The 15,075-nt window shown below is 46.7% G+C and overlaps 1 protein-coding gene and 1 pseudogene across 33 annotated transcripts in view; both read right to left on the reverse strand.

Annotated features, from left to right (window-relative positions):
- The window catches only part of LOC110431236, a 37,955-nt gene that overhangs the window by 5,350 nt on the left and 17,530 nt on the right, over positions 1-15,075 (reverse strand). For 31 of the 33 annotated variants that reach the window (XM_021450066.1, XM_021450056.1, XM_021450052.1 and 28 more), the window contains 4 exons: positions 14,674-15,040; positions 14,419-14,544; positions 14,183-14,308; positions 13,223-14,017 (listed from right to left, as the gene is read on the reverse strand). In XM_021450066.1, coding sequence (XP_021305741.1) covers positions 13,422-14,017; positions 14,183-14,308; positions 14,419-14,544; positions 14,674-15,040 — 1,215 coding nt within the window. In that variant the 3' untranslated portion in view covers positions 13,223-13,421. Of the gene's footprint in view, positions 1-13,222; positions 14,018-14,182; positions 14,309-14,418; positions 14,545-14,673; positions 15,041-15,075 lie in introns of those variants that run through there. The other 2 variants (XM_021450078.1, XM_021450077.1) reach the window with 1 other exon arrangement.
- LOC8065595 lies at positions 9,313-12,218 on the reverse strand (annotated as a pseudogene).

Raw genomic sequence — 15,075 nt, forward strand, 5'->3', positions numbered from 1 at the left:
AGGTATTTCATCAACCGGGACATCAGACTCCCATAGTACACCCAATATTATGATACATGACAAAATGGAATATTTAGAGATTGGAATCTAAAACGCCATATCACATGCCCAAACTTATGACATGCAACAAATGGAATATTTTTATAACTGTAGATTGGAATCCAAGCAAGCACTCTACACAACACACGCGCGCGCACACACACACACACACACACACACACACACACACACACACACAAGCAGAAGGGTGGAGGAGAATTTTAATGCCAATAGAAAACATACGAGTAAGTGGACAAGTTGTCAACTTGTGCTGCTTAATCACAACTATCTTAAATGATGTCTTTCTCCTCACTGTATTAAATGTTTCAAGGTAACAAAATTAGTGCTTCCCCTGAAAGCTCAAATATCAGAAAATCAAACTTATAAGGAAAGCTTTACTGGATGGGGTCTTTGGCACAAATAATTAATTAATCACCCATTTGGAGATGGCTGCCTATATGCTTCTCAGTCAAACTCTTTATATTCATCAGGTGGAGGATCCCCTCAGGCATTTGTTAGCCACCGAAAGAAAATAAACAGCACATGATCATGTTTTAGCTAATAAAATAACATAGGCTAATTCAGATTTCAAGCCATGTGTAGGTACGAGCTATAATTACACTCGTTCCTCCCAAGAGCTACGACAGCCTCCAAGAACTTTTCATGGAGCTCAATGGTCCGTGTGATCCGAGTCTACTTTTTTGGCTCTTCATATCCATTGCTTTCAGGATCGGATAAATTGTTTCTCTCTAGGATAAGCACTTCCTTGGGCTTTTCAATAGATTATGAAACCATTCTATTTTTAGTACTATTAGGAGTTGGTCCTTGAGGCGCTGCCTTTTTAGGCATGTGTTCTAGTGCTTTGTCAGATAATCTGCTGCACTCTCCCGTTACTTTGTAAGTGCACACTGCACATCCAGTAGTAGTAGAAGCACCCTGCTGCACCCACTTACTTTTTAAGCACCTAGTAGCAGTAGCAGGCGCATTAAGTTGTCTATATATCAGGTTGTTTAGTAAATGAAAAAAGTAGTTTAGTTCAGCCACATTTCCAGAGCTGCTGCTCGTGGTGTGTGTGTGTGCTGTGCTCATCTCCTTCTTCCTCTAGCCGAGTGAGTGTGTGGGTGTGGAGGTGAGCTTGCTGCAATGCTGCTCACCTGTATAGGGCGATCGAGGGCCAACAAGTGGTATCCGAGCTGAGGTTGCCAGTACGGTTGATTCCTTGAGATGCCAGATGATGCTGGTTCAGCGGTGGTGGACGATGGCATAGGGACGCCAACACCACCCCCATCACGGCAGCAGCACATCATGGAGAGGATCATGTGGGAGGTTAGCAGGGCTAACTGGCTCGTCCTCGCCCACACAAACTACGGCTAGTGGGCAGTGACCACGAAGGACAAGCTCAGAGCTCGGAAGCTCTAGAAGGCCATCGACCAGGGCAACAAGGACGAAGAAGACTGCTCGGCGCTGGAAGCAATCATGTCTGCTGTGCCTCCAGAGTACAGTGTGCCACTGGGGTCGAAGGACTCCGCCAAGGAAGCTTGGGACGCCCTCAAGGCCATGCGCATCGGGTCTGGTTGCACGAAGAAGATGAAGGCGCAACAGCTGCGGCGGGAGTACGACACATTGATGTTCCACGACTGGGAGGCAGTGGAGGATTTTCCCTCCGGCTGCAGTCACTTGTCAGTCAGCTGGCGTCAGATGACATCATCATCGACAATGAGGAAGCAGCCTCCAAGTATCTGCCCGCATGCCAACCAAGTACACCCAGATCGCACTCTTCATCAACACGCTGATCGACGTGTCCACCCTCACGATTGAGGATGTGAATGGGCGCTTGCGGGCAGTGGACGACCCCGCAGTGGAGACTGCGACACCGGCCGGTGGCAAGCTGCTGTAGACCGAGGAGTGGGTGGCCCAGATGTGGGAGAAGCAGTCCGGGGAAAGCTCCTGCAGCCACGGCAGCGACAGCAAGCGCTGCGCAAGCCCCTGAAGAAAAAGTAGGACAGTGAGCCCATTGACAAGAATGCTTGTCAGCGCTGTGGGAAGACTGGCCATTGGGCAAAGGAGTGCAAGAACCGAATGAGAAGAAGGCTTGCGCAGGTGGACGACAACAAGCCTACTCTCCTGATGGAGACATTCTGTGCGCTGCATGACGTCGAGCTAGAATTGGAGGCAGAGAAGGTGGTGGTGGCTACAGAGCAGAGGAAGGCACAGCAAGCCATCCATCTCAACGAGTCATGCAGCCAAGTCCACCTAGGATGAGTGGATGACAACATGGAGTAGAGGTGGTACTTGGACTCTGACGCCAGCAACCACATGACCGGCTCCAGGGATGCCTTCTCCAAGCTCGACGGCGGCGTGACAGGGTCGTGAAGTTCGGGGACGGCTTGAAGGTGGAGATTCGAGGCCATGGCACTGTCATCTTCCCGTGCCAGAACAGCGAGCACCGCGCGCTGACGGATGTGTACTACATCCCGCAGCTACGTTTGAGTATCGTCAGCATCGGGCAGCTGGACGAGCGCAAGTGCAAGGTCCTGGTCAAGAGCGAGATCCTAAGGATTCAGGACCGGGAGTAGAGGCTACTCACCAAGGTGCAACGCTCCCGGAACCGACTCCAGCTGGTGTGCCTGGCAACATGCCGTATCGAGGAGCCGTGGCTGTGGCATGCCCGGTTCGGCCACTCAGCTTCGATGCACTTTGTCAGCTAGAGAAGATGGTGTGCAGGCTGCCCCACATCAAGCACGCTGGCGAGCTATGTGACAATTAGCTAGTGGTGAAGCAAAGGAGGCATCCATTTCCAAAGCGGACAAGTATCGCACGGGGAACATGCTAGAGCTCATCCACAACAACCTCTGTGGGCCTATCACGCCGGCCAAGCAAGGGCGGGCGACACTACTTCTTGCTACTCGTGGACGACTACTACCACTACATGTGGCTGCAGCTCCTGACGAGCAAGGACGAGGCAGCAACAACGATCATGACGTTACAGGCGCGGTCTGAGGCAGAGTCCAGAAAGAAGCTGTGTGTGCTAAGGACAGATTGCGGCGGCGAGTTAACGTCCATGGACTGCGCTGCATACTGCACGGATCAGGAGGTGGTGCGCCATCATGCCGTGCCATATTCGCCGCAATAGAACGGCGTGGAGTGGCATAACCAATCGGTGGCCTGCATGGCTTGTAGCGCCATGAAGACAAAGGTCATGCCGACCGAGTTCTGGAGAGAGGTGGTGAACACAGCGGTGTTCATCCTCAACCACGCGCCCACCAAGAGCCTGAAGGGCATGACACCGTTCGAGGCTTGGTTCGGGAAGAAGCATGAGGTCTCCTTCCTCACGACATTCGGGTGCATCGACCATGTCAAGAAGGCGAAGCCGAACCTCACCAAGTTGGGGCATAGGAGCACTACGCAACGCCTACCGGCTATATGATTTGAGAGGAGGCAAGGTGGTGGTCTCGCCAGATGTGTTCTACAAAATGGCGGAGCCTGGGATTAGAAGGATCCAGGCATGGGGAAGTTAGCATCGTCGGCCGGACATTCGTCATTGAGCACATGGTCATCCATAGAGGCGAAGATGTTGGAGTAGAGGAGCCAGCTGTGGACGCACCTAGTCCAGCAGCTATGGCGGCGCTGGCTGAGCTGCTAAGTCCGGCCATGGCAAGTGCGTGCGAACAGACTCCACCAGCGACCTCGCACACGCATCCACCACTGCACAGGGGATTCCTCCAGCGACATTGGTCGAGTTCACTTGTCCTCTGAGCGACATTGACAAGTACGTGGACGCCTTCAACAACGGTGAGGAGGTGCACTTCCGCACCTTGGACAATCTCGTCAACGACTTAGCTACACTAGGCTTGGCGATCTGGCTACTCAGCGGTGGAGAGCTATCCTCGTCAGCGCAGAAGAACCACCCATGTTTGCGCAAGCCAAGCGAGATGCCAATTGGAGGTAGGCAATGTTGGAGATGAAGGCCACTGAGGACAATGAGACATGAGAGCTCATTGACCCACCACCAGGCTGTCGTCCGATTGGGCTCAAGTGGGTCTACAAGGTGAAGCAGGACAAGCACGACGCCTCGTCAAGCACAAGGCGCGCCTCATTGTCGGCGGCTTCATCCAATGTGAGAGCATCTACTTTGAGGAAGTCTTTGTGTCGGTGGCATGCATGGAGTCCATCCACCTGCTACTGGCTCTAGAAGTGACCAAGGACTACCGTGTTTCACCACCTGGACATGAAATCGGCATTCCTCAATGGCGAGCTCGCGGAGACGGTCTTCGTCAAGCAAGCTCCGGGCTTCACCATCCAAAAAGCAGAATACAAGGTGCTACGACTATGTAAGGCGCTCTACATGCTGCAACAACCCCCGTGGGCGTGAACGCCAAGCTCGACGCCATGCTGCACGCGCTTAGGTTCGCACAATGCACAACGGAGCACATACTCTACACGCAATGACGGGAGAAGGAGCTCGTCGTCAGCATGTATGTGGATGACCTCATCATCACCGGAGCACGCATGAAGGACATCGATGGCTTCAAGCCCGAGATGTTGGCTCAATTCTGCATGAATGATCTCGGCCAGCTCTCCTACCTCGGCATCACGGTGAAACATGGGAGTGACTTCATCTCCATAGGCTAGCACGCTTACGCAGAGAAGCAGGCCCGACCCTAGGGCCCAGCTTATATAGGGGCCCAAACATACGTATGCAAACAGGAAGAGAAATCGCCGAGGGCAATCTGTCTTCTACGTCTCGCTGCGGCCGCACGGTACTGCTCGCCCTCGCCAATCTCGCCATCACTTATCGCTGTAACCCACTCGCGGGCCTCTTTCGAGTCATGTACGGCTGTCCTCTCCCGTCCATGCGAGAAGCCAGAATCTGCCGATCTTCAATTCTCACTTGCTCAACACTTAGATATGTTCGTACGTGCATCTTTCTATTCTTCTTGTTTGATTTAGGTGATTGAATATATTAGATAAATATTAGTAACTCATGTAGATATAATTTTCGGTCTTCAAATTGTGCAATGTTACCTAAGAATTGGCTCTCAACAAAGAAAGCGGAGGGATGTAGTCTATTCAATCACAAAAAAGCATTTAGATATGTTTTTTCCAACTCCAAGTAGTGTTATGTCAATGATAATGTTGTTCAAGAGCAGGAGTAGCAGCAAGTTGGTGAAAATTTAAACGAAGTTGATGTTGCCAATGATGATGCAAATCTTGAAAATTATTGAGCAAGAAGCTTCAATTCATCGATCATTATTAAACATGTCAAAGCGAGATCATGTTGTTTGATTTGTTTCATGCTTTGTAAGTGAATTTTGAAACATATACATCTATATACTAGAAAACACATTATCTTAAGGGCCTATGATGATAAGGTCGTCGTAGGGTGCTTGAAAACATAGGGCCGACCCTGCAGAGAAGATGCTGGAGCATGGTGGCATGGTGGACTGCAAGTTGTGCAAGACTCCAATGGAGGAAAGGTTGAAGTTGTCAAAGAACAACACCACGGCGAAGGTAGACACGATGTGTTACAAGAGCATCGTCGACGAGTTGCGGTATCTGACTCATACTTGGCTGGACATCACGTTTGCGATCGGGTATGCCAGTCGGTTCATGGAGGATCCCCGTGAGCAGGGGCGGAACCCAGTGGAGGCGAAACTGGGCTCCCGCCCCCCCTTGCTTGTGTAGCTTCACTGAGCTTGACTGTTGCATCCCATGGCTGCTACTATTTAAGGATTGGAGAAGACGAACGTGCAGTAGAAAGAGAGAACATTAAAGGGTTATTGCTCGGTAGTCTTTCCCTTGGTGGCCCAACTATAAGGAATTATGGCCTATTAACACTTGCAACTAAGATAAATCTGCATGGTCCACTGTATAACAACAAAAAATAGCCCCCTCTTATACTGCTACGCTCCGCCACTGCCCGCGAGGATCATTGGATTGCACTGAAGCAGCTGCTTCGCTACATCAAGGGGACGGGTGGATTAGGGGATCGTCTTCCCCAAGACTGGCGGTGAAGGTGGATTGTGGCTCACAATCTTCAGTGATGCACTCCCCCAAATCGACGACGGAGGTGGCCTGTGGCTCACACGGGCGACATTGATGAACGAAGGAGCACCTCTGGCATGCTCGTCTTCCTTGGTTCGGCCTTGATTTCGTGGCAATCACTAAAGCAGAAGGTGGTGCCATTGTCTACGTGCGAAGTAGAGTATGTCGCGGCGACCATAGCGGCGTGCCAGGCTATCTAGCTGCGTCGGCTGCTATATGTCGCGGCGACCATAGCGGCGTGCCAAGCTATCTAGCTGTGTCGGCTGCTAAGCGAGCTGACCGGTGAGGAAGTTTGTCCGCTAACTCTGATCGTGGACAATCAGCCTGCGATCGACCTCGCCAAGAACCCTGTCCTCTACGACCCGAGCAAGCACATCAACGTCAAGTTTCATTTCCTTCGGGATTGCGTAAATGGAGAACAGATCATCCTCGAGTTCGTGTAGACCGGCCGACAGCTCGCCGACATCCTCACCAAGCCACTCGGGCGCCTTCGGTTCTTAGAACTGAAGAACAACGTTGGCATCGGTTCTCACTCCTTACTTTTAAAGCGCACAGTGCACATCCAGTAGCAGTAGCTGCACCCTGCTGCACACACTTAATTTTTTAAGTGCACAATGCACATCCAGCAGTAGTAGCTGCACCCTGCTGCACACACTTTTTAAGCGCACATGTGTGTGTTGTGTGTGTGTGCGTGCGTGCGTGTGTGCGTGTGTGCATGCGTGTGTGTGTGTGGGTGGGTGGGTGGGTGGGTGTGCGTGTGTGTGTCTGTGTGTGTGCGCGCGCACGTGCGTGTGTGTGTGTGTGGGTGGGTGGGTGTGGAGGTGTGCTTGCTACTCACCTGTACAGGGAGATCAATGGCCAACATGCTTGTGTGTGCGTGCGTGCGTGGGTGTGTGTGTGTGTGTGGAGGTGTGCTTGCTACTCACCTGTACAGGGAGATCAACGGCCAATCAATCTAGAACATACTTCATTTTTTTCCTATCATATGGTAGGTGTAGATTGATTTATAGGGCAGAGGATCTGAGTTCCTCTACTTCTTTGTCAAGAAAAGTAACCCTTTTAAATATTATGACAAAAATAGATCTAGGTCAACATGTTTCTCCCCCATCACCTTAAGGAATCATACAGACTGCAAATATGATACCACAGCTAACAAATATAGGAATTTTTTTTTCAGGGAAAATAATAATAATTTGATATATAGGTTGCTCAGTTTTATAAAAGATTTCAGATTTCTTGAATTGAATACTGTGCCTATTGACTTCCTTTTTCTTCTAGAACACACTTCATTTTTTTAGAACAAAAATGCGGAAAAGGAAAAGGGGTTCCAAAATGGAATGGTTCAAGATCCACATGCACCTTTGAAGTTAAACTTTGCAAGCATCTTAGAGATGGTCAACAAGGACGCTGGGTCACCATCCAGAACTAGCGCTGAAAGCCTTTCCATCATTGTGTCACCATGGGATTTTGAAGGCAAACTTAGAGTATCTGTTAAGGATGTACAGTCTGCTTTTGTAGTTGGTCAGAGGTAGCCACTCTTTATATTATATATAAAAAATTTAGAAAAAGACAAGGCTTCAAAATGTGTGTAACATGCATGATTATGGGTGTGTGGCTCACACACCGGGATCAGCAGGCCAAGCGAGGCCCAGCGGAGGGCCATGGCCAGCCTCAGCCAGTTCCCGCGCGCCGCAAGGAGGGCACGTGCGCCCAGAGGGGTGACCTCAGCACCACCTCGAACTCCTTCACCCAGAAGGTTCGGAATAATTGGTAGAATTAAGAATTAACAGGAAATTAAATTAGGATCTTGGAATCAGGAAGATTTGTTAAGATAGGAGATTGGTTTGTTTAGGAATGGGGAGTTCAATCGATAAGGACTTCTCCCATAGCTTGCTTGGAACATAAATCCTATAGGGACTATAAATATAGGGGAGATGCAATCATTCTAATCTTAAGCAAGAATAGAGCTATTACTCCTTCCCCTACCTACCTCCCTCCTCGCCGTCGCCCTCCCCTGTCCTGCGCCGCCGCCCACCTCTGCCCTAGCCCCCACCCCCTATCCCGGGTTGGACTGTGACAGTGTGAAATCACTTTATTTACCTCCAGCTCTCCTCGCCGTCACTCTCCCCCGTCCTGCGCCGCCACCCACCTCTGCCCTAGCCCCCACCCCCTACCCCGGGTTGGACTGTGACAGTGTGAAATCACTTTATTTCAGTAGTAACTAGTAAGTTGACCTGTATTTGGACTGGTGCACAATAAAAGTTAGTAGATAGATACAAGAGATATGGTGACTTAAGCAATACATGAGAACCCAAAGTCAAGACTATATTTTTCTATGCAAAAGCTTGTAACCATGTTGCTTTCAGGGCATCACACTCTTTCAGGTATGAGAAATTAGTTTTAAAGAAAAACCTAGTATGAAACTGGGTAAAACATACTAACAGATACATGCAAACCTCTAGTGTTCTATTTCTTCCTCTTTGTTTCAGATTTGTATCATCAAATTTGACATGCTAACTATGGACGCAATTTCAGAAACCACTGAGTATCAAACTGTGATGGCAGTAATTGTCACAGCACCAGGTTTTGGAATGTCCATGGGTATCTGTTGACTAAAGAACATGCAGAAAATGAGGGCAAAGGACAACAAAATCACATTAAATGAAGCCCTGGCGCATTTCGGTGTTATTAGTTAGTATCATAACATAATAATATAGCAGTCCCCTGGGACATGAATATATGCCATACCATATCTGTGGGCAATCCAAAATGACACACCATATTAATTGCAATCTAATTCCCCCTCTCCCAACCCCCCCCCCCCCCCCCCCCCCAACCCCCACACACACACCCAAACTGGCCTGTTTACATCTCTACGAAAACCATGAGAAGAAGTAAAATAGAGAGAAATATTTTCTAGTCCTATAAAGATATACACCCGAAACACCACAACAAATCTGCAATCCCAGTACCATTTGGATAAGAGTTTCGCGATAACATATATGCTTAAACTAACTCTGGAAAGATTATGTTCTATTTCATGCATTTGAGCAAATCTTGCGACAGCTAATATTGTGGAGCCAGTACCCGTATGGTGTAATGCAATCTCCAAGCATGTTCTCTAATTGTATATACCGTATCATTACTAGAAACAACTTGCATTCATCAATCCTAGCAAATACTAGAGAGCATGCATTCCATTGATTGTTGCATAAGAAGTTTATAAGGGTGTACCTCTTCATTCTAGCTAGTTCGAAGCATCATCATGACCAAAGCAAATATTTGCACTGCCTAGCACATATGATTCCCAACCAAAGGCCCTGGAACATGAAGGGAACACATATCAATATATATCTTGTCATAATTACATAAAAGTAAAACATAGTCCAACCTACCACACCACCAATCTTCAGAGTAAATGAAAAAGTAACAGCTGAAGGGAGACCAATAGCATAATAAGCATAAGCAAACAGGTTGATAACCGAGCATACTTTCTGCCAGCCACATACTCAAGCCGCGCCTTAAAAGCAACATGCAGATAATGAACACATGTCAGCCAGGAATAGTTAGACAGAGGATTACTGATATTATGATTATGGAGTGTCATGTTAAAATCACTGAAAGCCTGATTCAGGAATTACCACTCTTCTACACAACACTTGTGCCGCTCTTCTTTGGTAAAGAAATAAATGATACCTAGAAAAAGCAAAACAACAATAATCCTAATTTGGACTGTATGGCTATGGCTTAGTGGTGAAACCCTCTTACTTGTAGCATGCAATACCAAACAAATTGGATCTTTTCTTTTTCTCTTATGACTTATGAGAGCACTGAGCATGTTGGATATGTCATATGTGATCATTTTTTACATTAACCTGCTCAGGCGGCATAACAAAGACAATTAATCTACATGAATTGATGGCATCATAATGAGGCAAGCAAACCAACAGGAAGACCAACTGGCCAAGTGATCAAACAAAATAAAAGCTAAGCAACTTTACAATAATTGATGGCATCATAAGCAAACCAACACCAAGACCAACTGAGCAGAAGTACAATATGATACAGATGCTGCATACTAGACAATGCAATTATCCCAAACTTGATAGCATGCATTGTATTCCATCCATGAAGTCATAAGTAGCAAGAATTGGCATCATAATCGATACATGCTTCACTACCTCTTCTTTATTGATGTACATATAACCCCCAACATCTTGCACTAATACTGTGATGATAGCTAAAAAAAGGCCCTCAGCTAGGCAAATGATTCCTGAAACATAAACTGATAGGCGTGCTGCATCTGGAAACACTCTAATACTGCAAATAAACAAAAAACCATGGGCCAAAACTAGTTAACCACAAGTTTCTTTTACCACAGAACAAAAAGGAGTGGGCACTACGAATTTATGCTCCTCTTACCTTATCGCGCTGCTGAGGCCACATGGAATTGCATGGACCATCCACATTGTGTTTAGGCTGCAACTGCAGAGTGATCAGCCATGTTACAGAACAACATCAGATCTAAAAGATTGATCAGTTCAATATAATTTCTGATTACTGAAAGGGAGGAGGTATTTCAAGTTTCATTTGCTTACCTGACTGACAAAATAGAAGTTTCCAGTTTTGGATCTGGAAGAAATCCCGCTAGGAGAACCACCATCTCAAATGCCCAATACTCCAAGCTGAGCTATCTTGCAAGTCAAATTACCAGTTCCATGCAGAAAGTAGGTAAAGGTACACATTACTTCTTTGCCAAACTATAATGTTAACAATCAAGACTTATTGAAATACAAGTTTTTCACATGGTGCCCCATATCAGGCTTACCAGATCATAAAGGTTGTTGGAATTGCTAGCTTTAGATATACTTTGGCATCCTTTAACTTTAGTGCTTCCCTTGACCATCCATGCCAACTTCTTCTGCCAGCTTCAGAGACTTTCACATACACCACTAGCAATGCCACATTGAACCAGTAGGATATTGAGGTTGCCAAAGCTGCGCCTTTGTGGCCAATGCCAAAAATTTGAACCAGCAACCAGCATAGCATAACGTGAAGTAGCAAAGTAAGTCCAGAGCAAGCTACCAATATCTGGACAATATTTTGGGTCAGCAGGAATCTGGTAAGGCACTGAAGCAAACCATATGCGAAAAGACCAGGAATCAACCACTGAGCATACAGTCTAGCTTGGAATGATATCTCAGGATTTTGACTGAGAGCGATAAGGATTTCACCAGCGAAGCCCAAAACAAAGGCTAGATGAATACCTGTAAGCATAAAACAATTATAGCCCTTTGCGTGTGTGTCCCCAGCATGTCATATTGTCTTGCTCCGTATGATTGTCCACAAAAGGTATCCAATGTGCTTCCCATACCCAGCTTGACATGGAAAAGATGAGCACGAATTCCAATTATTAATTAATTTACTGGTAGCACAGTAGCATCACGCAGTATAACACAGGCCACTGCGCAATAAGTCAAACTCATACGCCCCTTACTTGTTACTTCTAGTAAGTATAATTATGGAGCATGTGGAAAACTAATTAGAGTAATGCGAAAGTATTTACAGAATCCGTAATAATTTTGGTTACAAATTCGTTAAATAACTAGGTTCTACAGTGTACATGTTCCGATTCACATTTCCCCATGATCTTCAGACTTGATGCATATACCGAGTTGCACAAATGGTTTAGTGAAGCGAGGTTACTACCGCACTTACCAGGACGCTGAAGCCAGTGACGTTGGCGAAGGAGGGCGCGATGGAGGCCCCGGAGAGGGAGAGCTCCCTTAGCTTAGGTGTCCGGCGAACATGACGCCATGACGGAGACCACCTGCAGGCTGTACTGCAGCAGGCTGCACGCCACCAGCGGCGCCGCGAGCCCCACCTGCCGCCGCACCTCCGCACCCACCGCGGCGCGTGGAGCCGAGCGGGATAGGAGGATAGGCGGCGACGACGCCGCGCTCGCCTCGGCCGCCCCGCCGGCACTAGCGCCGCCATTTCGCGATGGCCTCGCGGACTCGGAAGTCGGAAGGTTTGAGATGACGAGCATTTTTTTAGAGAGGGTTCAGTTGACTAGCTAGGAGGCAGTTTTGTCTTGGGCTTCGGCCTGAAATGTTTTTTTTTTGTGACTTTCGGCCTGAAATGTTGGTGATGGGCTAAAATAATAAAATCTGCCAAACTCTGTCTACAAATTTATAATTAAAAAAATGTTTATCTTCGTTGTTTAAAAAAACACTTTTGTTATATCTTGTGTTATTATTTTAAGAATTACTTCTTTGCAATCGCATGAAATTTTGTTTTTCCATCAGTCACTCGCCTCCCAACACTCTTCCGCTCACATGCCATCCGTGCGTTGGAGACAAGAAGAAGAAGACTTGGGGTTCCATGGGTCAATCATGTTAGGGTTCCGGCGGCGGCGACGACGATGCCCTCTCTCTCTCTCTCTGTCTCTCTCACACACATACACACACTCTTCCTCTCTTTCTCCTCAACTCCAATGGGCTAAGAAGAGAAAGACTTGGGGAAGGCAGGCCGGTCAAGTGGTGGGGACAGCGGGAGGGCGACTTATAGTCCTAGCGGTGGCGAAGACGGCATGAACAAGTTGAAGCAATGGCATCCATTGTCAAAGCTCGTTGTGAAAGGAGGACGAAGGTGAAGATGGTCACCGCCTTAGGCATACTATCTTCCTCTGCCCTCCTAGTCCTTACCCTCACCGCCGCAGTGGAGATGTGGACAAGAAGGGACAGAGGAAGAAAAGGGACGACAGGAGGTTGAAGATGACTCCTGCATTTTAATGATCTCTTCATATCACTAAGTGGAGATCTCTCATTCCATTTTAATTATGCCATGCGTATCTGCATATGCGCCATACAACTAATTTTGATTAATTAATGATCTCTTCATATCACAAAGATTTTCAAGGAAAAAAATCATATCCGGTGAGGTTCTCCACATTAATTTGAGGCTAGGGTGTAAAATAGTAAGTTAGAAATGGTATCATAAAAAAAGTTACAAAGCGATGTGAAAATCTATCACGGTTTTGCGTTTTTTTTTAAAAAAAAGAAAGAAAATCGATAAGGATGATCACATACGGAGAAGGCATCCAGTGATGTTCCATCGAATCATGGAGCTCACGATATAGACACACCAGTTTTTTTTCCAACCTGGGCAGGTTCAACGTAACACAGTAATAATATGAAACCAAACAGTAGAGTATATAACGATTAATAAGTTCTACACCGTTTTATGTGCCCTCGAGCACAATTGACTTATTTCTGTCAACGGGTTCTTATTTCTAACATCCATATTATCAGTTGCTATCACTTGTTGAGCCTGATTCAGAAGAGCATGCCATAGTCAACCGCTGGCATTGAAGGACTCCAAGCCCATAACACATCGTCTTGGGCAATCGGGCTCACAGGGTCATCCATCAGAGCGTCGCCAATAGTGGCTTCTTGAGCTACTGGTTCATCTAATAAGTTGACCATCCTCGCCGACCTAAGATCATCATCCCATGCATTATTACCTGCTTGCAGGACCTCCAGGGCAAGGCTTTCCTGGTCTTGTGATCCTCCAACGGCAGCTTCTTCAGTCATTGGTTCATCTAATAAGTTGATAAGCCCCACAGATATCAGAGCATCATCCCATGGAATGTCATCTACTTGCTGGAGATCCTCCATGCCAAGGCTTTGCTGCTCTTGCGATCCTTGAGTTACTGGTTCATCTATGTTAATCAGATCAACCGATCTCAGAGCATCATTACATGCATTGTCATGGAGAACCTCTAGGCCAAGGCTTTCCAGCTGGCTCATCCGAAATGAATATGCTTCCTCCCGGCCATCAGAAGGGCCTGTCAGGTCCAGATCATTGCTCTCTAGGTGCGCCCAAGCAACAGAAAAATCCATTGATGCATTGTACTTCGGGTCCACAGTACCTTCAACAACAAGAAATTATTTTTAGTCCGAAGCAAATTATTGCAGGCTAGGAATGAAACGTCACGAGAGTCAATAAATAAAAGATAGAAAGGTAAGAAAGGTATTAGAAAGGAAAACTAGTTAACAGGACACTTAATCTTCAAGCAGATCAGTGTTCATGGTACCTTTAAAGAAATTATTTTTCCCCATGGCGTCATTGTTTCTGGCATCTTCAGTAAGATTGTTTTGTTCGACTTGATCACTTGTTAACAGGCTGCTTGAACCGGCGTTTTCTATGAATGCACCATAAACTGTCTCACCAGTCACCAGCACAAAATTAGATGATAATAAGGTAACGTATTAGCAAAGAAAACTAGTTAACAGGATGCTTAATCTTCAAGAAGATCAATTACCACGATACCTTTGAGCAAATTAATGTTCTCCATGTGGTCATTGTCTCTAGCAAATTCAGTACGATTGTTCTCTCCCACTTGATTACTCGTTATCATGTTGCTTGAACCAGAGATTTCTGTGAATGCACCATAACCTATTTCACGAACACACAGAAAAGGAAAATAAATAGGTAAATAAGCTCTTTTTAAAGAGAAGCCAACAGATCAAACTGCAGTTCTATATATTAATAAAGGAGTAGAAAAGGTAAATAAGGTATTCGCACCACCAGCAGTTTCAGGGGCTCCATCTGGATCCCTTGCATCTGTGATAACAATATTGTTGTTCACAGGCCACCGATGTTTGCCCATGAACTGCCAACGTTTCTTTTTCTCAGAGAACACTCTACGCAGGTTATTTTCATACTTATCCCACACACACAGAGACTCTGTGTCCTCAGTCTTCACAGCCGCTGTGTCCGCTGACCTTTTCTTCACCTCTGTCCACAGCCTTAAGGGATACACTTCACCATCTGTCTCGACTCTGGGTGTGATGGATTGAGAAGTGGCTTCATCAAGCCCCATTGGTTTGCTGCTGGCATTCTCTTGGCACTGTCCTCCTTGCTTTGCATTCCGGTGGCGCAATCGATGTTTCTATATTACATTGAGGAGAAAATTGTCAAGCAAGG

Source organism: Sorghum bicolor, chromosome 10, assembly GCF_000003195.3.
Source record: "Sorghum bicolor cultivar BTx623 chromosome 10, Sorghum_bicolor_NCBIv3, whole genome shotgun sequence".
Taxonomy (NCBI): Eukaryota; Viridiplantae; Streptophyta; class Magnoliopsida; order Poales; family Poaceae; genus Sorghum; species Sorghum bicolor.